At 39.1% G+C, this 27,412-nt stretch overlaps 2 protein-coding genes across 2 annotated transcripts; one reads left to right on the forward strand and one right to left on the reverse strand.

The window, feature by feature from the left end:
• Nucleotides 1-3,748: 3,748 nt before the first annotated feature.
• rlbp1b (retinaldehyde binding protein 1b) lies at nt 3,749-11,128 on the forward strand. Its single transcript, XM_034149294.1, has 8 exons — nt 3,749-3,769; nt 5,293-5,336; nt 6,528-6,656; nt 7,389-7,593; nt 8,372-8,550; nt 8,939-9,097; nt 9,472-9,582; nt 10,751-11,128. Exons 2-8 carry the CDS (start codon nt 5,325-5,327, stop codon nt 10,877-10,879), a joined length of 924 nt encoding a protein of 307 aa, XP_034005185.1. The 5' UTR covers nt 3,749-3,769; nt 5,293-5,324; the 3' UTR covers nt 10,880-11,128.
• A 1,404-nt stretch (nt 11,129-12,532) lies between these two features.
• Nucleotides 12,533-26,737, reverse strand: abhd2b (abhydrolase domain containing 2, acylglycerol lipase b). The gene is made up of 11 exons (XM_034149167.1): nt 26,639-26,737; nt 26,142-26,216; nt 25,030-25,261; nt 23,105-23,280; nt 22,211-22,378; nt 21,425-21,608; nt 20,194-20,286; nt 19,711-19,812; nt 19,529-19,598; nt 18,758-18,842; nt 12,533-14,845 (listed from the first exon to the last, which is right to left on the reverse strand). The coding sequence occupies exons 3-11, from the start codon at nt 25,239-25,241 to the stop codon at nt 14,619-14,621; spliced, it is 1,317 nt and encodes a 438-aa protein (XP_034005058.1). The 5' UTR covers nt 25,242-25,261; nt 26,142-26,216; nt 26,639-26,737; the 3' UTR covers nt 12,533-14,618.
• Nucleotides 26,738-27,412: the final 675 nt, after the last annotated feature.

Genomic DNA, 27,412 nt, shown 5'->3' on the forward strand with positions numbered 1-27,412 from the left:
TACAAAGGAAGCTTATCTCCACCTCCAGAACTAAAAGAGGTTCAATGTATTTATCCTTCAGGAGATCTTCTCAGAAAAAAGGTAAATATTGATCACAATAGATATTTGTCTGTAGTGAAGAAAATGAAAACTTCTTTTGTCTTTATAGCAATACTTTCTGGTGTGATTTGTATGATTGGCTAGATAAAAATATTATATTACTCCCATTTTCCTACAATCTATTATTATGAAACAAGACTTAGTACTAGTATTTCTACTTTATATGAGTGAATGTGACAAAAAGGAAAACTGAAACATTAAAAGGGATAGTTCGCTCTTCTCTATTGTTACCTTTTGACATGAAGAAGTGGTATCCTTCTATGCTCTTATCAAAGACACCAGTCTCAATAACCTCCCAGAAAATGGCGGTTGGTGGCGATGGGCTCCCACTGCAACCATTGGTTAGTAGCCTATGTCCATATTAAAGTGGGACTTTGTTGAATCCAACCAATCAAAGTCACACAAACTATCGGGCGAAAGCAGAGGAAGACCTTCACCCTCCCTGAGCTTTTTGAACTCCTTTTAGCTCAATGTTTTGGTTTTCAGGTCGGTAATTTATTTTTGGTTCACTCTCACTGAAGAGGTTTTCAAAACAGATGCACACTACCTGCTCAACACTAAGCAGTAGTTAGAGACTAGCTGGTGAACATGGTGGTGCACATAGCGGCTACAAAGAATGAGATATTACCCCAGTTGATGGAGAACAAAAAAGAGCAAAGAAAAGTGTACATAGGACATCCAAATTAATATATAGTATAAATATAATGCTATCTTTTATGTTTGTGGGATGAATTGCCTTGTTGCATGTGACGGAAGCGCATATTAACGTATATGTTAGTGTTGGGAAACAGTGTCTTAAAGGTCCCATGTCATGGCCATTTCTACTGATCATAATTCCATTGTTGAGGTATACTAGAATAGATTTATATTGTTCAATGTTCCAAACTCACATTGGTTTCTCATACAGCATCTCTGTATAGTATGTGTATTCACTCTCTGTCCTACACGGCTTGTTGGAGCTCCTGCCCCCCCCCTCTACTGTGCTCTGATTGGTCAGCTCGCCCACTCTGTTCTGATGAGTCCACCCCCGTTACAGCGGAACATCAGTGATTATGTGTTACAATGGCGTTTGTTAGCAACCAGAAAATGACACCAGTAATGACAAACAGATGAGAATGCTGCGTGGGGTCTGGGTGCCGTGTTGGCGGGACGTTGCGCGGCTCGCTGCTGCGAGGAGCGGGCAGTGTGAGCTCGGTTCATTTCCTGCTTGCTGCGTGAGGTCTGCGAGACAGCGAGACATCGCGAATGGACGCGGGAAGGAGGGGGTGCTGAGGGGGCTGCAGCACCCCCATCTGCGAGGCTCCACTAGCTAAAAAACTGAATCAGGATCTGATATTGTCTAATTAAATGTCCAAATAGGTTACAAAGCACACTGTTGGCTAACCCAAGAAAGCTGGAAGATATGTAAATCCGGATTTCCACTTTCATTATGTTTATCTTTTAATCTTTCCCAGCATTCCCATCGACAGATACTGACATTCATGAGAGTCATTGAGCTGCATTTCTGCAGAGCCTTATGTAGGTTAGTAAAGCTCTGAAGATATGAGCGTCACTCTGGGTTGTGATATATTGTATTTAATATGTTTTTTCAAATATAAAACAAAGCGTGCTGCAGGTGGAGCTGTACATTTTGTTTTGCTACGTGGCTCTAAATAGCTTTGTCATTCAAACCCATGAACACACAAAGCCTGAACTCGGCCCCCCAGCTCAGGCTATAGGGAGCGAACACAGAGGAGCTTTGTTTGGGCCCAATCCATCTAAATGTGTTCCCCAAATCGCTTTATTAGATCAGGCCTGATTTTCAGATTACTGCTTCGACTGCTTGCTCCTTCATTGTTGCATCAGAAGAAAAGCGTCTGTTGGTGACGTTAGTGTTAGGGTCAGAGAGAGGAAGATGGCCGACTTACAAACAACCACAGGAAAGATTTTGTTTGTTATTTGTTAATAGTCTATTAAGGGTACTGATACCTGACTGGTTCACTCGTAAATAAGCTTCCTGTACTCTTTTCAGCTAATCCGAAACTCAGATCGTAGAAACTCCAACACTGGACAGAGGTATATGTCAATTGCATGTTTTTATCAACTAATAAAATCAAGACTGTTCTGGTGGTCTTGATGTTTGGCATGCTCGACATTTGGTTGTGGCGTTCCCAGTTCAGGTCAACCTGGAAATCTTTGTTGCAAAGAAGAATTAAAGATCCAGAGTGTAGGATTTAGAGAGCTCTATGAACTGTAGTTGAATATATTTTAATAACAATGTTTTCATTTGTTTAAAAATCATCTGAAGATAAGAATTGTTGTGTTTTTGTTAGCTTAAAATGTACTCTTCCTATCGTCTTCCACTTTATTGCATGCCATTTTGCACCACTTTTGTTTTAGTAGGACAGGATGGACAAACCAATCCTTTTGTCATTCTCTTGCACATTTTATTTGTATTTATGGGGTCTTTAAAGTACAGTATACAAACCCACAATACATTTTGTTATAAATAAACAGCGAGTGATGCATCATCTTCACTCGAAAACAATTGTGTGAGATTGTTCTGTGCAAGCTTAAACAACATTTTTCTCTGAAGGGATCTCATGAGTTGAATTTGTTCAGTGGATCAGTGGCACCTCGACATCATGAGTGTGTTTGGGGATTACTAAATACGTGCACAAAGTGGATTTGAAACCATGAATTCCATGAAGTCCTTTACGGATAAAACAACAGAAAATAAAAAGGTACCACAAGTTTGATTCAGAATATGAATATATGAATATAAAACAAATGTTTAGGAATGATTGATAAGACTTTTTCACTCAAAGGCTATGTGTACTGTCCAGTGGGTCTTTGTTAATTTCTTTTAACACACCTCTCTGTGGCTCATAGAGATTCATTTAGAGATTTTTGTTGCACATGTGTCCGATTAGATGGGAGTGTTCACAGAACTGATCACGTTATATAAACCTTTATATTACTCTCAGCTCCTAATGCTAATAAAATGTTTACATGAGAACCACACACATGGAGTTCTGGATAGTTTGGGGTTAACTTTTACAGCTATGAATGCGCTTAAGGCAAAAACCAAACCCTTGTGATATGGGTGAAATGAGAATTTAAAAAAAAGTGAAAAACATTTTATTAAGTCACACAAAGACATCTTTATCTAAATCCCAGCTGTTTTTGGATGCTCATTCTAGGAAAAGCAATAGTTTTTGTTGCTGTTGCTGGTCACATTAAACATTTCACAATAGCAGAAACAGACTGAATTTAACATCATATCTCTAAACATGTGAAACAGATCTCTCACCCGAGCGTGCTCACGTTGGACAAATCAAACTGCGAATCGGCAGTCACAATGGTCACTTTTTTTACTCAAGTCTCCTTGGAATGCAATCAAATCCATCCTCCCCCTTAAAACAGCTCTTACCTAAAGTAGTGTATTTAAAATTACATCATATGAAAAGTGCACTGGCCCTGCCTTTTATCACCAGAGACCCTCCATCATTGGCCCAACACTCTCCCCATCACTTCCTCCCACCCTCTGCCACCTTTATGCTGATTGGAAACAAAAAAAGTCGAATGTAATCTGGCGTGACGCGACTAATCCCAGCACTACAAATCATAGGAGCCGCGCACCTCGCTCCACACAGACGAGCCCTCGCCAGCAACCTCACATCTGCCTCAGGTAAGTCCTCTCCGTGATGTGCTGCTTCACTTCTCTTTTCCTCTTCAGATTGTGAGTTGTGAAACTCTGCAGCTGTTCTCTGCTTCTCTGTAGTTAAACTTTTGTTAAAGGTGCAGTGATTTTGACATTGTTGTCTTATAAAGTGGCATGAAGTAAAAAAAAAAGGGTGCCTTTAACTCCCTAACACACTTTTCTTCTTGGATCTTGAGGTATTTGAGGGCTGGATCTAATTAAGTGAAGACTATTATAAGACTGCGTAGATGCATCATGGGACTTACTGATGAGGTTCATTCTGTGAACCACAATCACTTGTAGTTCTGCAGATTTGGGTAAAATGCCAAATATTTATAATATGATAATAATATAAATATGTCTTGCACGCACCAGTCGGACACACTTGTATTCTGTCCTTTGAAATGTGCTGCAGTGAGACAAAACAGCAGGTGGAAGGTCTTTTAGTCTTCTGAATCCAAATAAAATGGGGTAGTAATTTATTTTAAACAGTCGTTAATGCTTGTTTGCACATCAAACCCATGAGAAAAATGCTCAAAGTGTCCAAAGAATTACAGGGAAACGTGTGTAAAAAGATGTGAAAGGCATTTAAAATGAAGTTGCAGCCACACAAGTGAACTTTTTTCCACTCAGTTGAAGTATGATATTAAATAATGGCTGCAACTAAAGATTATTTCATCACGATTATACTGCTGGTTATTGTAAAAGTGTGGTCTGTGAAATGACACATTTAGTGTAGAGAAATATTCAAACACGTCCATCACAATTGCTAAAAGCCCAAGATAATGTCTTCATATCGCTTGTGTCATTTGAGTTAAGAAATCAAATGTACCATCACACATCCTACAGAGAGATAGGTTGTATTTTTACTTGAGAAGTGATTAATATGGCGTATGTCGCAGTGGGTTAGTGTGCTGATCTTCGAATCAGAGGATAGCAAGTTCGAGTCCCACTGCAGTCAGCATGTTGTTGTGTCCCTGCAAGACACTTCACCCCAAATTGCTCCTGTGGGGATTGCCCACAGTATTGGGTATGTAAGTCGCTTTTGGATAAACAACAAGTAACATGTAATGTAATGTAATTAATCCATTGTTATAATAGATGCAGATACATAGCCTGTAAAACAATCAATTGATTCATATTAAAACAGCAGGAGGCATGTGCTACAACACACTGTGAGACTTTTAATCTTCTTATGGAAGATTTAAGGGAGCACTTAGGTTTGGTTTTACAAATAATACAAACTGAATTTCTCAACAATGAACGCCATACAGAGTGTGTCGGCATTATACTAAAGAGATTAAGCTTTGACAACAACTGAGAGCCTGTTGATTATGAAATTGTCGACCCTAAATCTCCTGATAATTCATCCAGGAATGAACGAGAGCTAAATATAGGCTCCAAGTCAAGGTACCCTGTGACAGCAGAGAGGGTGAGATGAAGAGGGATTACAGTGCAGAACAATGTGTCAATTGTTTTTGTATTTTTACCTCCTTTTCTATTTCTTACAGACAGAACAAAGCTGACATAAAGAGCAGAAGACATGGCTGTGGTTGTGAGTATTTCCACTTTGAGTTTACTTACTCATTTTGCCCTAAGAAAACGAATCAATGCTGATCATTTACTGAGCTAAAATTGAGTAATGCTCCAAAACTAAAATGTATTAATCTCCCTGCAACATGGACTCAGCTGCGGCTCAACATTTCTCAACACCAAAGGCCATTGTTGTGGATGCCGTCCACAGCTACTGTAGCCTTAGCCGCTAATCTCTACTAGTAGTCTTTACCATGTATTTACAGGCTTTACTGGAGCCATGTGAGGGAGATTAATAAACACTGAGGTCTATTGATTGTTGTTCCTGCAACACTGGTGGAAAGGCATTTTGTCTCACGTGGATAAGAAGCGTTTTAAACCTCACCCACAGGTACAACTAAAGTCTTGTAAGGGAATTATATTGACGTGTTTGGCTTCCATCCAGAGCGAAATGCAACGGTAGATACAAGCTTATATATCCAGATTTACTAGCAGTCAATGGGACAATAAGCTATCCCCATGAGTGAGTATCCATAATAGCAGGGCACTGCATTTGGTCCAGCATCCATTATTAATGTTATTAACAACACCTGTGCTTCTCCTGCTATGATCAACTATCCACTGTGGAAATAACTTATTCAGGTGTGGACAAAAGTGCAACAGCCTGCTGAACAGAGACAATTGTTGTCATTATTGATAGTCATGGGATTCTGTGTTCTGACATCAATGATCTGTTAGTTTGCAAAGACAGAAATAGTTTTGTTCCACTCCTTACTATGAAGCACTTATATTGCAACTTGCCTCCGTACTTTTTGGGTGAATGTCAAGTTCTGATATGGCTGTGTGTGTTTGTGTGTGTGTTTGAAGCAACCACATCAAAGAGGTTCAAATCAATTCAACAACTAAAAAATATATATCATTGAGGTCATGAAGTGCAAAACCAAGCTGTATAGAAGCCAGTAAAATAAATACAATGAAAACTGGAATGGATAGTCTTACTAATGTGAACAAAATCAAATAAAAATGACCTGGTTAAACAAAATCATTTCTGTAAAGGTTTTAACAAATTAATTTGTCAACATTGTTTTTCTCTCTTATCACTTGTTTTTTTGTCATTGACTATAAAAAAATGGGCTTTTATTCAACTAATCTTTACTGTTCGAACATATTAAGTGAAAAGTCTTTACAACAATACTTTTGCATCTCTTTTCAGAGTGGAACTTACCGTATGGTGTCGGAGGAGGAGCAGGCTCTCCGGGCCAAGCTGGAGCGTCTCACCGTCAAGGACCACGGGCCGGTGTTCGGACCCTGCGCCAGCCTGCCGGACCACACCAAGCAGAAGGTGAACACTCCAAAAAATCAGAACACAAAACATAGTTCAGCTTTAAGAGTTGAATCACTATACTGCAATATATTACTCATGATGTATTGAACTATATCTAATAATAGGATGAATACAGAAAGCAAAGCTCGTTCTTTTCAAAGTGAGAGATGAGTTTATCATGTAACATCAGCAAACATAGGCAGCTGAAAAGAGCCAGGCTATGCGTTTACGCTTACATTAATTCGCAAATGTTTTATTCCTGTAGTAACAGTTTTTCACCTGTACAAACCCATCTGCATTACTTTCCCTCATGTTAATCTAAACTAAACTACAGTTGATTTGATTTTAAATGTTGTAAGTATAAAATAATGCTGCATTTTCAACAGCACAAAGGTATAATCTGGCATTAGTAAACACTAAAACAGTGTTAAAGCAAACTCAAATCACAGTGTCGGCTAAATATCTTAGTGTATGTATTCTTCAGTCAGAGGGTAAAAGGCTGGCTACGCTAGTTAGCTCGCGCGCAATCAAAAGCACGGTTAGACTGAATATCAGGGAAATAAAATGGTCAGATTAAACCAAATTGAAACAAAGCATTGTCAAACTGTACTCCGTACTCGCAACATTAATAATCATACCGTTCCATTAACTTTTTCACAATATCTGTTCACAGTAAAACCCTAACACTCAACTGTATGAAACAATACAGTTTAATTCTGAGCTAACGGTCTGCTGCGGCTCCCCCTGCAGGCCAAGGACGAGCTGAGCGAGACAGATGAGAAGAAAGTGTCAGCAGTGAAGGAACTGCGAGAGATAATAAAGGAGAAGGCTGATGGAGGGGACGACCTGGCTAAGGGCGTGCAGGACACGTTTGGGGAGAAACCGGACGAGATGCTGGTCCGCTTCATCCGCGCCAGGAAGTACGACGTGTCCAGAGCCTACGACCTCATGAAGGGTAGGAAACTGTGACCTTTTTGAACATTAAAGCATGTAAACATGTCACAGTAGAGGCTCAAAATACAAATATGAACTTGAAAATTAGCATAATAGGGCCCCTTTAAGAAATGTAATGAATAAGGTTATATTGTTTCACTTGTTTTCGCTGAGCCTTACCTGAAACAGTTTGATCTGTTGGAGGCCCGTTTACCATTTTTGAAACCTCTGATCTAAAGTGTTATTGAACAGTTAAAATGTAATAAGATAAGATAAGATAAGATAAGACTTTATTTATCCTGAAGGAAATTGTTGTGCCAGAGTTACAAAAATACAATAAACACAGCAGCATAATAGTAAAACTGTACACTAAAAGTGCAGTAAAAAGAGCAACTAAATATCTACAGGAAACATGAAACATAGACGCTCACATAATTAATGTAAATATGACCAGTATTTAGTAGTGCAAAAAAACGTAGTAGCAGATACGTAATTGCACGTTATCATAGCACATTATTAATAATAATAATATTGCACAAGTCAAGGTTTCAAGGTTTTTATTTGTCATACGAACATAGCTGCAGTGTAGTTATGACGATGACAATCTTAGGTCAGAGGCTCACTCCAACAGTGCAACACAATAAAATAGATATGTATATAAGTTATATAGCAGCGAGTGTTTTGTAATGATGGTAATGATGTGTTGGTTTGGAAGTTCTCAGTTCTCAGTAATACTTCAATACTTGACACCAGAACATTCCTGGTGTGCCCCTTTAATCTGCTCCTGTGTTTCCTCTCAGGCTACGTGCGTTTCAGGAAGGATTACCCCGAGCTGTTTGAGAATCTGACCCCGGAGGCCGTACGCAGCACCATCGAGGCCGGATACCCCGGCATCCTGCAAAGCAGAGACAAGGACGGCCGCGTGGTTCTGCTCTTCAACATCGAGAACTGGGACTACGAGGAGATCACATTCGATGAGGTTTGTCAGAGAGAGTTTCTGGATGAAGGGTCCAATAATGCACCTACAAAAGCACTTATCTCAAACTAGTTTTCGTTGAAATGCTTAAACAACTTCTTTGCTGCCGTGTGGAAATACAAATGTACAGTAACAAAATATAAAGCAGGATATTATATATACATTAATTGTGCAAGGATCACAGTGTAAACAAATTCTGTCACAAATGAATTATCTGCATTCCGAATCTCAGTTATCATACACAATTATTAGCATACAAATAATAATGTGTGTGTGTGTGTGTGTGTGTGTGTGTGTGTGTGTGTGTGTGTGTGTGTGTGTGTGTGTGTGTGTGTGTGTGTGTGTGTGTGTGTGTGTGTGTGTGTGTGTGTGTGTGTGTGTGCGTGTTCAGATCCTGCGTGCGTACTGTGTGATCCTGGAGAAGCTGCTGGAGAACGAGGAGACTCAGATCAACGGGTTCTGCATCATCGAGAACTTTAAGGGCTTCACCATGCAGCAGGCGTCAGGAATCAAACCCACCGAGCTGAAGAAGATGGTGGACATGCTGCAGGTAGGAGAGAGCGATATTCTAGAAAAAACACAACAGATAAATAGCCAAGCTTGCATTTAAGTTTCAAATTGCTCTACTGTTTTTAAAGCTTGGGAACTCTGCATGAGTATACTAGAGTTAAGTGGAAAAGATGATACACACTAGACTAAATGATATTTATTTGATTATCCTTGAAGCAAAAAAGAGCACTTATAGCAACTTACAATGTGTTTTATCTGCCTTATATTACATGTTCCATTCATTCTCCTTACATTTCCTTACCCACACAAGGCAGTTTGCTTTACTCTACCAAGAAGAGTTGCTTGCAGGACTTCTCTTCAGTTTTCTTTAGAAGTTATATCACCAAACCTTGTGTCTTGTTCTTGTTCCACCAGGATTCATTCCCTGCCCGTTTCAAAGCTGTGCACTTCATCCACCAGCCCTGGTACTTCACCACCACCTACAACGTGGTCAAACCGCTGATGAAGGGCAAGCTGCTGGAGAGAGTGAGTCACACCAAGTGATCCTGTAATGACCGACTGCAACACTGCTGCTCCTGCCTCTCAGTCTGGGACACGCAGTCATGTTAGAGGAAACAGTCTGAACAGAGATAACATCGCACTCATTCATAATTTCATTTAGAAATTGCATGTAAAGTTACACTGCGTGTTGTAATATGACATTACATACAGTCTAATTATAGATTACATTTTATTCAACCTATTCACTTTTATCCAAAGCAACTGACAATAAGTGCAATCAACCAAGAGGTTCCAAATTCAGAACAGCCTTAGCATCGAGTAAGCCGAAACTTTTAAGGGCCACATATAGAATTAAGAGAGTTGTGAAAATAAAATGGTACGAACCATAAAAGTACACCGTTTTTAGCATCAAATATCTTAATTTAGCTTTTACATTTTGGATTTAACACATCAAATATTAAACAAAAAGTGATCCTGTAATGACTGCAACACTGCTGCTCCTGCCTTCAACCTTCAGTCTGAGATACAGTCATGTTAGAGGAAACTCCATCTTACTACTTTATCCTTGTATTTAGAAATTGTGTCTCAAGTTATAGTGTTATTTTTTATTATTACAATATTACATCACATTTGTTTAGCCTACACTTTTATCTAAAGCAACTTACAATAAGTGCAATCAACCAAGAGGATCCAAATTAAGAATAGCAAGAGCCTAAGCATCAAATAAGACAACTCTTTTAAGGGTTAAACACAACAATTAGACCTGTAATTTGTATCAGACCAGGTTGTGAAGTAAAATAGTACCGTTCACAAAAGTACACAATTTGTAGCTTTTGGATTCAAAACACAGAATGAATCCAATTTAATTATTAATCTATTTCTATTTCACTTCAGTAATGTTTTGGTTTAAAAAATGTCACATAACAGCACTTCCTTTTGATGTAAAATGATGCAGGCCTGCACTAATAATACAAATACCTATTATTCCCCAAAACGCCATTTTACATTGAACTTTATGCAGTATTTATGCAATTTCTGTCTGATCTGTTTACTAATTTTAACCATTTGTTGCACTCAATGTATAAAGACTTCCCACTTCAGAGTATAATAGGCCTTTACTCAAACTAGATTTCCTCTATTTCACATGTGTGACAGTCTCAGGTGTCTCTAACTGCTGCTGTTCTTTCTCTAGGTGTTCGTCCACGGAGACGAGCTGGAAAACTACCACAAGGAGTTCGACGCTGACATCCTTCCCTCTGAGTTCAATGGAAAAGGTTCCAAGTACGACGGCAAGGCCATAGCCACCAAACTGTTCGACTAAACATCCTCCTCCCTTCTTCTTCTGCACCAACGAGGCCGGGAGCTGTTATATATATATATTACACACCCTGCAGACTGTGGAGACTCAAGGCCCAGTTCTAGCTGTGTGGTTGTAGGGAGAAATGTTATGAAGAAAGTTTGTGACAAGGACGAATTATGTTGTTTTCCAGAAGTCCTGACAAAGCACAGTCCAACAGGACACCACTTACAGTACACTTAAATGATACCACGTTACACCTGTTTTGCTTGAAAATATGTAAAGATGTTACCGTAATTAAACAAATATTTAAGCACTCTGTGTTGCCTTTCTGCTTTCAGTACACTTGCTTGTCAAATAAGAAATTGAAGGAAATCAAATCTAGCATTCCTCTATTAAACACAATTCAACAATGAACAAAACACACACATAAAAAACAAAGATTATTACATTTAAAAGTGGAGTTTTCTACTGAAAGCTAGTGGAACATTGCAGAATTTAAATGTAAAAATGTATAACATATTCACGTTTATCCAAAAGAAAGTGCTTCTCATTTGTCTTTGAGATGTTCTGTCTCTCTCCTGTGCATCTGTGCTTTGTTTGGACTGTATTTCAGCCACACGGCTTGCTTCCAACTCTGGCAGCCTCCAGCTTTCTGAGTTTCCACCCTCTGCCCCCCCCCCCCCGTGTCTCCTTGAAGTACAAGGCTGAAATTCCAACAAATGCCTGTCTCTCTCTCTCTCTCTCTCTCTCTCTCTCGTGTGTTTTTTAGTATGAATATCATGAAGTTTTACCGCATCGAGCTTCCTGGTGCACCAATAAGAATGTCAACAAATGTACAATAAACTGTATATAAATATGAGTTGTGGGACAGTGGTAGAATGTAACCAGGTGCATTAGCTCAAGTACTGCCATTTTGTAAACTGTTCCACTCCACTGTATTTAAGAGGGTAAATATTGTTACTCATCTTATAAGTAAAGTGCTTTTCAAAAACATGTTCTGTTCATATGATATGATGCATAATCTATAGACTATCATACAAAGCACTCAAATGTGCTCAATGTTGAATAACTACATCTCTAAAATACGGTTGAATTTATTATTATTTATATATTCTAAAATAACTTCAGATGCTAATGTTATGATACTTTGAAAATGGCAATTCCTTACAATGTTTACATTTTGCCGACAATACTTCTGGACTTTGTAAGATATTGAATCCAGGAATTAAGTATTTATGTAGACTGTGGTATTTATACTTTCTATTAGTTAAAGTACTTCTACAATCACTGCTCATATCATACAAATGTAATCCATGTGATATAATTAGGAGTATTGGATGTTCTGGTGGGAAGAATATCAGTATAGCCTACATTTTTTGGCATGTGGGTATAATGTTTAAAAGCATGCCAACACACTACATACATGCCAACTAAAGCTGAGACTGGCCTATTTATTTTGCAGGTAAAAATACCCACATTTGACCTAATGATGGCGCTCGAGGAAAAGTCATGTGAACCCCATAGTCAGTATGAGTCATCATCTGAATCTGGAAAAGGTTAATAGTAAGTTAAATATTTCTGTCTGGACCGACAGACATTTCCATGGAACTGTAGATACTTGGCTAGGAAAAGGAAAACCTAGAGAGCTTACAATAAACAGACAGAAAAAAGGAATCTATGTGAAAAATATTTATTAATGGGTGAGTTATTACAAAAATGTGTCATGTCTGTGCAGAACATTAGAACAAAACACTTTAAGATTAGATTATAAACGTTACACCCATATGCTGAATCATACTATAGTGCCACAATACAAAAATAGTAACTGTAAAGACAGTAAAGTGCAAGCAAAAAGGTGAGAACATATTGCACAAATACAATAGTGGTGCTGTTGCAGATTATATTCAGTTTTTAAAAAGACAGAAAAAGAATTACAGTTTAGACTGATGATTGAAATATTGATTTATAAGACTTGCATGGAGTTGGGTGGAGTCCCCTGCATTTGTATATAGTGCGACAGGATGTTACACACAGGAAACTGTGACTAACATCAAATATGCACACCAAAGGACCAGAATAAACAGAAAACAGGATTTCTTCACATAAAATCACCTCCTTATTTGTCCATGTTTGAGACTTTTATCAACTTCTGAATCATAAGCCATAACAGAGGTGATTTCTGTGTGATAGTTTCCATCTGTTTTCTGTGTTTTAATGTAACAAAAACTTTATTTATGTTCTTGTGGAAAGTCCACCCATGTGTTAAGTAGCAATAAGCAGCTTAAAAACAAACCTGGAAAACCTTGGTCACTTATGTAACGTATAAATTAGCCCTTGTTCAAAGTGACGTCTAATGAGACCTCCATTGTTTTTGAGCCAAAGACACTGTTTTAAGGAAACCCCAAAACATTTTTTTTTTTTTTTTAAATCACCCAAAATGCAGCAGAATCATTAAAAAAAGTACAAAGTTGAGCTGCTTTTTCTAGAAAAGTGAAGAGTGCTTTGGTCCATTTCGTTTGCCAAGTGCATAAAGTGAAAGTCCATCTGGATTTCTGATTTAATACGCTTACTGTTTGTGTCCCGTTTGCTTGACCTAGCTCTGTCCAGAACAGTCATGCAGAATTTGTTCAGTAACACGTGTCCTAAATTCTTTAAAGGACTTTTACTAAGCAGCATTTAGGAAATAATACAGTCTGACCATCCTCATGCTTTTACAGCAGTTCATGGAATGGGACAAGCGGACATGGAGCCATACAAAGAGTACAATCTTAACGCGAGGCTGTATGAAGTGCCCACATTGTTATTAAACAAAACAGAAAAAAAACTTAAAATATGACTTTTTTTTAATCTCTTTAAAAAAAAAACTGACACCCTGATTCTTTCATTTGAATTGTCAGCAGCAACAAGGCCAGCTGTTGGTCCACTGCACACAATGGAAATGCAAAAAACTGACGTCAAATTGAGAAAAAGTACGCCAAAAATATATAAATAAACCAAACTGTTTTTTAACGTAGTTGTCCAGCATTAAAAAAGCAAACCCTTCCGAATGGAAACAAATGAGATGATATCGTATCAGTATACAGGAAATTACAATTTGACTCGGCGCGACAGATGTTTTGTTGAAATCACCACTGTAAACAATAAACCACGTCATACTGCTGCTTATCAGAGGTAGCTCAATGATTCATGAGAAGCCAGAGTCACATTTATATTAAGGCACTTCGAATACGATTGTGAACTCTACAGCTTCTGGAAGGCTTTTTACAAATAAGTATATTAAGGGTTAAGGGTTTAAAGGCTTCAGACTAGGATACATTTCCAGTTTTAACAAACAATATTATTTATTCTAGTTGTGCTAACTTTTAGCATCTAGGAAAGTTTTCAGTAGTTAATCGTGTAGAAACACATTTTTCTCTTTGTTCTACATGCAGGTTAAAGGTCATTTCCATCCTCTGGTTGCAGTGTGTTTCCCCCTCACTAATTATATCACCCTCAAGGAGCAGCAGCTGCCAAAAAAACCAGCAGAGGGTGAACTCGTGTTACACCGGGGGTTAACTGGGAACAAGAGGAACGACTAATTCAACCCTGGGGTCGTGTTACATTTGCAGGTATCTTATGCGAGTTTCCGTTTACACCTTACAGCTTCCACTTCAACTCTTCTAATCCATTTAGTGACTTCCTACATTTCCCATTAGTACTGAAGTAGAGCGAATACAGAAGAGTTTGCATGTTTTTGGTCTTGTGTTTAGTCTTCTGTGTGTTACCCGCTGAGTGTTTCCCCTGTGCTCTGCAGGCAGGCGTTAGAGTCCCGGTTGCTGCTCCGTTGGCACGCCGGCAGGTTCTTCTCCCAGTGGCAGATGGCGTTGGTGTACTCCACGATCACTTTGTCCATCCAGGTGAGCGGCTGAGGGAAGAGCACGGCCCCCTCGAAGAAGCCCAGGTGGCCTCCGTGTTGAGTCAGGGCGAATATCACATTGGGCATCTTTTCTACACACGGAAAGAGGGGTGAGATCAAATTAAAAACAACTCTGTTGGAGTGCAGTGTAAATCACAGCAAACCAAAATAAAGGTTACAGCACACACTAGGATCCAACTAAACATGGGGAAGCAGCGTTCAGTTATTATGCTCCAAATATCTGGAACACACTCCCAGAAACCTGCAGGGCCGCTGAAACTCTGACTACTTTTAAATCCAAGCTGAAGACTTTTCTTTTTGCCGCTGCTTTTAAATCACACTGCACTGTAACTTTTATTCATGTACCTTTGTTATTCATGTTTTATTAGCTTTGCTTTAAATAAGTGTTTTTAAATGCCATTTTACAATATGTTTCTTAATGCTCTTTCAATTTTGTAAAGCACTTTGAATTGCATTGTGTTGAAAGGTGCTGTATAAATAAACTTGCCTTGCCTAAGACGGACATTTATTTTTAACAGATGACATTGAAAACAAGTAGAAGGGAACTATTTGTTTTGCAGACTTCATCAAATTCATTCTGTGCTTGATTGTGCGACCAGGTGTGTTTAAAATCATCTTGATTAGCATAGTGTGCAATTGGTTCTTTATGTATTTTGTATAGTACCCTCTTTTTCTTACATATTAAGAATGATTGTTGGCAAATATTCACCTTGCACAAGATTGTTTCACAATCACAAAGCATCAACAGGAAGGTCAAAGGAAACTGTAGCACAATGTGGCACCATTACAGAAACAGATAGCGCTGGTAGAGACGGCAACATCTATTTCAAGTGGAACCTGTAGACTGAAATTAGGCCCCTTTAGTTTGTAATCCAGCAATTTGGTGATTAAAGGCCCCCTGATCCGGTCAATGGAGGTGAATAATGATCTCTCCTGCTCTGTGGTTTGAGACGTTCAGTTTACACACAGAGATACGCTCCTTTCCCTTTCTGACACTTTACACCACCTACACCCTCTCTTTCTTTGTACACATAAACCTACTCCAGCTCAACTAGACATTCGGGGTTTCCCTGGATTTTGTCACCAATCTATTTATTTTATTATTTGAAAATAATTCAATTTGTGTGGGGTTTTCTTTCTCTCTAAAAACAGAAGAATGTTGTTAAACAATTAAACAATCATTCAAACTCATTTGTAATTTATGATTAGTATCAACATTTGTTTAAAAAAACAACTTAACTAAGTAAAGGGGGTTAATTGTACAGCATTTTTTTTAAACGGGCATGTTTTCCTCTAACTTTTTAGAGTAGCCTTTATTTAACCAGGTAAAATCCCACTTTTTCAAGGGAGACCTGCCGCACATTGGTTACACATAAAAAACAACAGAAAACTAAAAGGACATCATACAACATAATTACAGGGGTACAAATTACAACCTATTCACAATGACAGGTATCAAATAACATTTCATCCAGCCACGCTTTAAAATTATGCAGGGGAACCAAAATGCTCAGTTTCAAAAAAATGTGCATAGTGTTCCAAGCTAGAGGAGCAGCGCACATAAAAGCTTTAGTACCTAAAACAGTCCTAGCACTTGGTACATGTAATAAAAACACATCCTGGGATCTCAGGCAATAGCTACTTGCCACTCTCTGTGAAATCAGAGAGCAAATATAAGTTGGTAGTTTACCCAGCATGGCTTTATAGATAAACATGTACCAATGACTGAGCCTCCGTACAGTTAGTGATGGCAGACTTGCCCTGGCATACAGGGTACAGTGATGAGTTAGTACTTTACAGTTTGTAACAAATCTCAGCGCACTGTGATAGGCGGCATCTAACTTGATCAGGTAATGGGCAGGTGCATTCATTTAGATCAGATCACCATAGTCCAGCTCAGGTAAAAAGGTCACAGAGACTAGCCTTTTCCTGGCCTCAAGCGAGAAACAGGACTTGTTTCTGAAAAAGAAACCTAGCTTCACCCTCAGCTTTTTAAGCAGATTATTGACCTGAAATTAGCAGATTATTGACCTGAAGTTAGCAGATTATTGACCTGAAGTTAGCAGATTATTGACCTGAAGTATATATATATTTATCTAAAGAAATGTTGTCAGTGTCTGTTTTTGTTGGTCGGTTTTCGGTATGGGTTGTCTTAAAGGTGGGGTAGGTAATTCACTTCAGAAACACTTTTTGTTATATTCCATGGAATGCTCTTAACATCCCAATAGCAATGAATACATTAAATGCTTTGACAATAAATACATAAAAAAAATGTCATCTGTGGAAGCCGTGGCGCTGTAAAAAGCACGACCAATCATCTGAGCCGGCCCGGTTAAAATAACTGGATGGCCAACCTGCCTGTCGGCCTTCCATCTCGTGCCCTCATTGGTCATGTGTGCGTTCGTGTGTGTTGGAGGAGGGGCTCTGTGAGGCAGTCTGAAGGAAGGGGCAGATTTTTTTCAGCTGCGTACTTTCAAATTCTAGCGCACTCGAGCCGGTTTCTCAAACTTGCCTACCCTACCTTTAAGTGTTTAAAAAAATAATGAAGATAACATTGTATTTGGAAAGTTTGGACCTTGAATGAATAATCCTAACTGGGTCACGGCAAACAATTCAGGGAAAATGTAAAGAAGAACAATCATGTGCCTAAATTCCCCTGAAGTAGAGGATTCGCTTTGAATTTCTCTTGTCAGGGTTTAAGTCATTACTCACACTGATTTACACGCATGGGGGCCCGTGCATGTGACCTAGTGGGGCAAGACAAGGCAATAGGTCTGCACACGCGCACACACACACACACACACACGCGCACGCACACACACACTGCTCTCTATATATATAATCCAGCAGCCTAGTCGTATCACATGGCCCTGAAAAATTCAACAAGACTGTCTGGGCTGGGCGGTGTTTAGCAGATCTCAGCAACAAGACTTTATAAACGCTTAATAATGCGGCTCCAGTGTCCAGCTTCAGAGAAAAGAAGCATTAGCTCTAATTTAGTCTCAGTCTCTGAGAGTACAATGATTTACTGTTGAAGTCATTCGTTATCAAGGAAACGCTCAAAACATCCAAAACAAACAAAACATGAGCGTCATAGCAACAGCTAAGTTTACTCCCACGCATTTTACTGCATAAAAACATGTGTACAGGAGGAGATAAAACTCGCATAGTTCCTGTATTGTTTGTATAAGGTGGGAACATTATTGTTTTATCATATGTTCCTTTCAATAAGATAAGATAAGATGGAGCTCTATTATTCCCCGTAGGGAAATTCACAACATAATTCTCATTAGTCCTATATCTCAATCAAGAGACTCTGATAAAGCCTATGAAGATAACTTGGCCATAAAGATTGGCTTTTTAGGAGTTTTCCCTTTGGTATATTGGTTATTGTGCAAGTAAATGCTCTGCAAGGCTAAAATGCCAGCTGACCAATCAGAGCAGACTGGGCTCTGGTTTCAGACAGAGGGTGAAAAGAGGTGCTGCAACACAGGCAGTATGAGAAAAATAAAGAGCTTTTTGAACATTAAAGCATGGAGACATGTCAGAGTAGAGAAACAAAATACAAACATGAACCTGAAAATAAACGTAATAGGGCCCCTTTAATAGTTTGTGTCAAGCTGTCGATCACTTTGAAGTGGCAATGATAACTTATCACTATGGAAAAACTGCTGTTTGCATAATGTAGTGGCTATGTAGAAATTACACCACCGACATACATATTGCTTCTCAATGAGTCTCGCTTATATTTAAAATTCTGGCAGCCACCAGGTATGGTCTCCTAAGTACAAAATGAAGGCTTTAATTCTGGCACAAAGGAAGTATATCAACACAATGTCCAAACTAAACAGGAAGAGGACAGAGCTTTTGTTTCCCCCCAGTAGATATTAGTAGCTATCCTCAGTTTCCAAAGAGTATCAATGGAAGTTCTTTGTTGTAACTATCCCCAGTGGCAGAAATGCATTTTGGCTTTTAACACGAACCTGCGAGTGTGCGAGGAATATCCAGCAGAGACTGATGAATGAGGGGGTCGTCTGAGGAGTTAACCAGGAGCAGAGGCACAGTGACCTGCAGACAAAACAACACCTAGATTACTTATCAGTTATATTAGTACAAGTAAAACAAGTTCTGTCAAATATTTCTGGCTTCAATTTTAAGAACTGCACATTTTACCCCTTGTTAATTTCTAAGAATTTACTCAATAGTTGTAATAGTTGAAAAGTTGGTTTAATAAGTGGGCACGGTTTAATGTATATATATGTTTTATGTTGCTAACATTATTCTTTGATGCCAGATTTAGCAAGTTTGTGGCTGAGAGAGACCAATCAGACAAAAAAAGTATATTTCCTACTGATTTGTCTGTATGGGAAAATGCCTATTTAGTGTCAGAATTAGATAAGTGAAGATATGTGGCTTGTGAAAAAAGTCCAGAAGTTACTTTTAGGCAAAAGAATAGGTCATAATCTGTGCTCATATTAAATTCTCCCATTCCACTGAATAGACCACTAGTCTCCTAAAGGGCAGCGGCCAAACCCATGTGACAGATATAGGAAATGTACTCTCAGTGCGTCGCCTCCTCTTTAACTGGTCTATGGTAGTGGTAGTATTAGCAACAGAAACAGCAGTTAGTAGGAAAAGTAATACAGAAATATATCCAGTGTTAAGTGAAGGCACAACAGTGGTAAAAGTAGTAGAAGTATATTAGCAGTATATCAAAATTACACCTATTAATCATTGTGTTTCTACACACTCACTTTGTGCAAGTGGTGCACACAGCTCTCTTTCTCGTAGTACTCCTTCAAGGAGCTGTAGCCGTGGAATTTCCTGTAGTACAAGATTGTGATAAGATCAGTGACAAGATAAGATAAGATAAGAGCTCCAAAGAATATGACATTAGAATAAATGTATCCAAATCTAAAATCCTCCCAAACTCCACCTCATGATGCTGTCGTCAATCTGCATCAGAGACGTAGCTGTGTTCAGTCGGCCCAGGTCTGCATCTCCAATGTTGCTGGAGTTCAGGCTAAGCAAACTGCTCCTGTTGAACAAACAATAAAAGGTATTTAGACACTTCAGGCCAGGAAACTAAATATTGTGTGGCTGGTTGGCCCTGTCCAACACAGTCAGAGAGGTTATTCAGCAAGTCTGGCTAAAGGAATTCAAACTATTGGCCTATTTCTTCAGCATTTGGCCGACATCTACATCTAGGAATGTTACTTGTCTATATTGGACCAATAGGCAGTCAAGAAAGTATTGTACATGGTGTGTTGTCATAAGCTTTCTTGCTAGATAAATCCACTGTAATCAACAACACAATACTCCCAAATAAAAGCAAGACCCAAGCTTTATTTTGTACATTTCTGATACAGCTGAAGAAAGCAATGATGTCACTGTAGAACGTGTTGTTGTATTTCCTCACCTGTGGTTCAGGATGAGCTTCTTCATGTTGTCAGCCAACACAAAGTTGTAGAGCCTCCTGCACTGATCCCACTGGAGGAATGTCTCCTGAGCCCTACACAAACACACACACAAATGCATTAATGCATGCACACACAATGGGAGGAAAAACACATGACCTGCTCAGAATAAAAGCTTTAAGATAACCAATCCTTAGGTTAACATATAATGAATACTCAAAGGTTTTTGGGCCGCAATTGGTATATGCATTTTATTTTATTAAAGGTGGGGTAGGTAAGTTTGAGAAACCGGCTCGAGATACACTTTTTGTTATATTCCATGGAATGCTCTTAACATCCCGATAGCAATGAATATCTGAACTGCTTTGACAAAAAATCCATAAAAAAATGTTCATCTGTGGAAGCCGTAGTACTGTAAAAAGCACGACCAATCAATTTAGCCGGCCCGGCTAAAATAACTGGATGGCCTACCTGCCTGTCAGCCTTCCATCTGTGCACAAACTTATCTCGTGCCCTCATTGGTCATGTGCGCGTTCGTGTGTGTTGGAGGAGGGGCTCTGTAAGGAAGTGGCAGATTTTTTCCGGCTGTGTATTTTCAAATTCTAGCGCACTCGAGCTGGTTTCTCCAAAATTACCTACCCCACCTTTAAAATTAGATATAAATTCAATTTGTTTTCAGTGCATATAAAAGCAACATTACATTATATGCAAAAAGGTATACAGCATGGTATTGGGTAAGCATATAATAAAGTACAGTATGTATGAAAAAAAGGCTTAAACTTAGTGTAAGTCACTTTGAATAATAGCGTCAGATAATGTAATTTATCATATTTGACCCCTAGTGGGCCGCGAAGGCATTGCAAGTGGGCCGCCAAATAATTTGCAAAACATGATTTGTTTGGAAACATTTTCATTATTACGATTACGATTACGAACCTCCTTTCCTTTCTCTTTCTCGATCCTCCTTAGCAACGGTCATTACAGTCCTTGACAGCGGTCTGTCTGTACTACTGGATTAACAACGTGTCACATGTTCTGAATTGACCAATTGGAACTTTATTTAGCCTCCGTATTGTTCATGGTAGAATGTGGGCCGCGAAAAATTTTTAGATTCTTAAGTGGGCCCTGAGTTGAAAAAGGTTGGGAACCGCTGGTGTATACACTATAGGTCTGATATATACAGATAGTGGTGTATACAGTCCTGGTTCTGAGCCTGTGTTTGTCTTCACTAACCTGAGGGCGCTGTAGCCCTGGCACACGGTGATGCAGCACGCCACTCGGTCCTGGTTGGATCGGTTCTCTCCCAGGAACTTACAGACGATGTTTCCCCCCAGACTGAAGCCCACCACCACCAGCAGCGTCTCAGGAAGCGCTCGTTTGATGTAGCCCACCATGGCCGCATACTCCCACGTACAACCTGAATGACGGAAAGAACTCTTTTACAACTCTGATTCAGTGATAAATACTAGGAGTGTTAGGGTAATGAAACTGATACTCAAACTTTGATGCCAACATTCAGTATGGTTTTGTGTTCCAGTATTTAAGTACCTTCATTCTTACAGTAACAATTGTCAGCCACTGATGAATCTTTACATTTTTATAGATGGAAAAAAAACTATTATAATTTTGGTTTTTCCCACTGTATCTAATACGAACCAAACCACGTATTCCGTGCACTGTCAAACCACTAATAACTATTTCATTATGACATTAGATAAATGGTCAAATCATTTCAAATGTATTAGGTATTCTTTAAAGGCTATGATAAAGTCATCTCCTTCAAAAAGGAGGAAAATCCACTTTTTCTCAGTGTGTTTCTTTATTGCAACTTCTTTCTGACTCTTCTGTTTGGTTTCATTTTTCCTTTGTCATGCTGTTCTTCCCCTTAATTTCAGTTCTCCATAATTTAATGAACTAACATCAATTACACAATAAAGTGAGCTTCCCCATTAAGGTTTGAACGGTTACAAATAATCACACCCGTAACTCATGAGTCTACCATGTGATGATCCCTCTTACCGTAGGTGAACATGCGTGGCGAGGTGAGCTCCATGTCGGGCAGCGCTCCCAGGTGGTTCAGGACGGCGCAGCGGTACCCCTGCCGCTGGGAGTAATCCACAAATGTCCGGATGTAGTTCTTCTCGCTATGGTTACCAATCCCAGGACAGATTACCATGGTAATGTCATCTGACAAACACACAGACACAAAGTGGAGTCATGTGTTGGCCTAAAAGTGGACGCTGTGTGTGTGTGTGTGTGTGTGTGTGTGTGTGTGTTGTGTGTGTGTGTGTGTGTGTGTGTGTGTGTGTGTGTGTGTGTGTGTGTGTGTGTGTGTGTGTGTTGTGTGTGTGTGTGTGTGGTGGTGTGTGTGTTGTGTGTGTGTGTGTGTGTGTGTGTGTGTGTGTGTGTGTGTTGATTTAATTGCCGGCTGAAATGTGTGACATTTTTTGCTCAAGGGCTTTCATTATTACTATGGACTGCTTGTTTTCTTCAGCATTGTGTATTTACAATCCAAACTCAGGTAAATAATAACAATAATCAGTGAAATATCTTCATCAACGGGCAGAAGTAGTTGTGTGTAGGGCTGCACGATTTGGAGAAAATAACAAATTGGGATTATTTTGACTGATATGGCATTTGCGATATGATTTGTAATTTTACAGGGATGACCATTTTTGAAACATAGAAATTGAAAAATGTATTCAATTATAAATGGTATGAGTTTTAAAGTTGTCCTTTTCCTGTAGTGTGTTATATAGGTTTTAGTGCCCGTAAATGGTCTGCAAAGGCTAGTCCATATTGAAAATCTATTAATTCTGCAGCCCTGCTTGTGTGATTAAATCCTTAATGTGCAGTAAATCCAAAGCCAGCTGCTTTACTGCTTCACCAGATGAATCAGTTGTTGCCACTGACCTCCAGTGCTGTGGTCCGCACGAGCTTCGAAGAGGTCAAAGCTCGCTGTGGCCCCGTCCTGCATCGGGAGGAACTTGCGCACCCCACATGGTTTAGGAGTGTTGATTCGTCCCATCTTCCCGTACAGGGCCGTCTGGAGGTGTCCGCTCTTTCCCCACAGCAGGGGAGGAATGTATCTGAAGAGAGGGATGAGCTCCATATTACATATCACAGCTGTAACCACCACCCTGAAGATGTCTCAGAAAAGATTATCATACATCAGAGAGGCTCGCATACCACTCCAACTATAGGAGGTGGCAGACAGACCTACAGACTACAGACAGTCATTTAGAGCACCATTCCAGTCCTTAATTCAGTTTGTACTCTTTACTTGAGAACATTGCATGGTTGTGGTTAGCATTTATAGGCCAGTAAATCCTGCAACTAACTCTAGACTCCTTTGTCCCATGTACTGTAAAAAGAAGTGGGTCTTGCAATATTTAGCAACATACTACTTATCCACGTGCAAGCAGCCATGGTTTGTTTTGGTTGAAGAGCATTACATCATCATGTTTAACATGTTGTGGGGTAGATAAACAACACGCCCGAAGACACTGTCACCGTTATCTGAGAACTCAAGAAAAAAGATAATCACAAGTGCAGGGGAGGAACTGAATGAGTAACTCCATAACTTTGTACGCATCAACTTCAGTTTGCAGGTCTTCGGGGCACTACAACTGAAGACAGTTTTATAAAGATCCAGAGGCAGCTGCATAAAGTTACATTTAATTTAAATGTCTTGGGGCTTATCACTACAAGTTTGTACATTTGGAAAACCGGTGTAGAGTTATAAGGATTACCAGCACCGCACCTTAAACTCCCACTTAACTGTCAGCACAAAAATTGCTTGTTGGGTTATGTAGGCGACTTGTTTTGACAAGTAATAAGGAAGAATGTGCAATGTGTTTACACTGGGTTTGTATTTCCATTTGCTAGATAGAGGTCATGACACAATAGTCAATTGAATTCCCTTTGAGGACTAGATGGAGACAGACTGGTTTAGATTTGAGGTAATCCTACAGCCCTGTTAGTGTTTTATTTGTATGCCTCTCTTTCGTTCTTGGACTGTTGGGAGTTACCCTCAACACAAAGCTAACAACTGATAACACATGAGGGTATTGTACTTCCCTGGTGACACAACAGTTCTCCTGTGGGTTTGTGTTCCACTATAACGACAACTACTTAAAGTTGGTGGACAACTCTTTAAGAGTGACAACTACTTTTCATCAACCTGACATTTTAGAAAGTTCTTTTTACTTTTGTTTCTTTACACCAAAGCATTTTTCAGGAGTTAGGCAGCTCGTACAGTTGCTAGAAGCTAACTAGTTAATTTACCAAGATAAGATATACTTTATTGATCCAGTTTGGGATTTTTTTTAAACAAGGATTCTGCATTTGACCCATCCTTGTGTCAAATGCAGAATCCTTTTTTTGTTTTGCCAATATGTAAGGAAAGATGCCTTGCTCAGAGGCACCTTCCCTCTGTATAGATACCTTAGATAGATTTATTGATAAATGATGTATATTATATTTTAAAAAGAGGGGTTTGATGACTTAACAAATAATGTTTTTTCTACTTTACTTATTTTGATCGCCATTTGTTTTGACCTTTATGCTATCGTTTTGCTCCTTCTTATCACTGTATGTGAAAATGACCTCTTAAAGTAAAAAAAATCTTGCATGTCCTCAGTTTCAAGTCTGAGTCGTTAATGTCTGTGCTTGTATTACATAAGGCTGTTACTGATAACTAAGATTAGCTAGTGTAAATGCAAATGCCCAAAAGGTATGACACACACACTCTATAATGAGTCATTCACTGCTCCGGTCCAAGGTCCATCAGAAGTATTACAAACTGGGAGTGTATAATAATAATAATTAACACTCACTCTTTGGTCAGCATGGGGCAGGTTTTGAACAGGTAGCGGCTCAGTGGTGTCTCCTGGTAGACGACCTCAGGAGGCGAGGCGGTGCTCTTCAGGTTCAGACAGCGCACGATGATGTAGAGGACCGTCGCCACCGCTGCCAGCTTCATGCCATCAAACATGGCCGGCAGCTCCGGGCCGAAGGCGTTCATGTCAGTGTCCTCCTGGGTGGTCATCGTGCACAGGGAGAGGACCTCTGCACAGCATGTTAGGAAAGCAGATGCATGACTTATTAAGAGCTTACAGGAGGTGGAGGGTTATCGAGACAGTAACATGACTCCGTTTTAATTGTCCAAATGGCTGAGATTGAAAGAAATACTACAGAAAATGTAGTTTTAGAAATATGCCTGTAAAGGTTTTGGGCTTCCCCTTCTTTGGCAAGTGTGGAGTTTTTACTATATTTAGTGTGCAAAAAACCCCTTAGAAATATCGAATCTGTACTCTGGTGTCAGTGGGAAGTTTTAGATCTGTCATCCTGCCAAAGTGCATCCCGACACAGAATTAATCAATATTGACTTTTGGAAGAAAAAAAAGTCAGGTATTGGCAGAGGTGGAAGAAGTATTTTACTTAAATTAATACTTCACCTAAAAAATTATCAATTGTACACCACTTACCTGAACTTAAATTCTTCAATGTTTTGATAGATTTGTTCTCTTATTAAAAGCGTATTTACTCGAATTCTTAAAGACTTGTCTGTATTTTTGGATTCTCCATTCATCGAGGAGACTTTGAGGAGATCATTAAAGTTATTTAAATTCTTTATCTGCTGGGTAGATGGTGAATTTCCCTCAAGGGATCAATACAGTTGTATCTTAAATAATAAAAATACATCATAGGCTACTGCTTTTGTTGTTATGTTTGCTTTACATTTCCATATGGAAAGTGACTGAAGTCATAAAATACATGGGGTATAGAGTACAATGTTTGCTTCTAAAATTTAAAAAACGTAATGCTGGATGCTTATATTCAAAAGTATTTATACAGATATTTATCATTGGGAAATCATTGATGAATTATTCTGTACCCATAGTTTGCTATTATTAACCAGCAGAGCTGCCCTCTTGATTTTACCCACCTTGTTATCTGACTTTGACGGAAATGCAGTGGCTGTGGTGGTCCCTCCTGTTTGTCTGATGATGCTCTCTCAGTGCTGGAAAACAAACAAATACTTGTTAAGACTTACTGGTTTCAGAGCCTCAGGGTAAACCAACAGGAGGTTACACTAAAAACATTCAAAACCAGCATGTAATGTGCCGTTATATCACATTTTGATCCATTTATAATGCATGAACGACACAACCGCAACGACAAAAAGTAGAATAGGATAACATATGATAAAACAAACAGCCAGCTGAGCTCCGTTGCTCCTTAGCTTAAACACGACCAAAACGAAGTGCCCTTGGTTTAAGTTTCTTGCATTCTTTTGTTTTGATACTCAGGTAAAACTATTCCTGAAGAAGGTCGAGGTGAGGCTGAAGCATAGGCGTCCAACTAACACAAACACCACATGGTCTTCACTAAAAGTACATATTAATGTTTTAAAAAGTATAGGGAGAATATTTCCGGTCGTACCATCGTTGTTCGTAGTTTTCAGTCCAGTTTCTGGTCGGATCCAGCCGGAGTCTAGTCCCTGAACACACCGTCTGTTTACAGCAGAAGAGTGACTGACCAGCAGGGAACTAGGACGCGTTCAAGGGCTCTTATAAAGCTCTGACTTAAAGTCTTATAAACATCCAATAGTACAGAAGTAATACATTTAGCGAATTGTTTGTATAACTGTGACTTTATAATGTTTATCACCTACTCATTAATAAGTCATCATAACTTATTTATGGTTTAAATCCCCATTTTCTGAGTTATTACTTACTTTAGCTTCCGTATTCGTCGTTTCTAAGTTTGGAATCGGACAGCACTTGAAGGCAGCATTCCAAACAACGGTGTAGTTTACTTCCTACTTATTCAGAGAAACCAAGCATCCTAATTTATAGTAACAACATGGGTGGAATTACATTGAGCAAGTCCATATCCACCTATTAGTAAACCCACTCTCTTAAAATGAAAAAATAAATTAAAATGAGGGTTTAATCTTGGCCAACTTCGTAGTAAAAAATCAACACACTTCATGTAGCTATACAAATATTGATATTATTTCAAACACTTATAGTCAACATCTTGGGTCTGATTAAACTCAAACAAATTTAGTACCACATATTCTGATTGAATGTGACACCACAAGGGATATACACATAGATGGGATGATTTTATGTGAAGTGACAACACAACAACAATTCAAACACAGTCGTGTTTTTGATCGCATTGTTAAAGCTTTTTTGTAATTCAGATAAA

Source organism: Trematomus bernacchii, unplaced genomic scaffold (genome assembly GCF_902827165.1).
Source record: "Trematomus bernacchii unplaced genomic scaffold, fTreBer1.1, whole genome shotgun sequence".
Classification (NCBI taxonomy): domain Eukaryota; kingdom Metazoa; phylum Chordata; class Actinopteri; order Perciformes; family Nototheniidae; genus Trematomus; species Trematomus bernacchii.

Excerpts from the sequence above, each read along its gene's own strand:
- abhd2b (XM_034149167.1), bottom strand. The coding sequence starts at position 25,241 with ATGACCACCCAGGAGGACACTGACATGAACGCCTTCGGCCCGGAGCTG. Across the intron at positions 23,281-25,029 it reads TGCCCCATGCTGACCAAAGA|ATACATTCCTCCCCTGCTGT; the intron begins GTGAGTGTTAAT and ends CCCTCTCTTCAG. Across the intron at positions 14,846-18,757 it reads TATTCCTCGCACACTCGCAG|AAAAGATGCCCAATGTGATA; the intron begins GTTCGTGTTAAA and ends TTCCGTGTGTAG.
- rlbp1b (XM_034149294.1), top strand. Across the intron at positions 7,594-8,371 it reads AGCCTACGACCTCATGAAGG|GCTACGTGCGTTTCAGGAAG; the intron begins GTAGGAAACTGT and ends GTTTCCTCTCAG. Across the intron at positions 8,551-8,938 it reads AGGAGATCACATTCGATGAG|ATCCTGCGTGCGTACTGTGT; the intron begins GTTTGTCAGAGA and ends GTGCGTGTTCAG.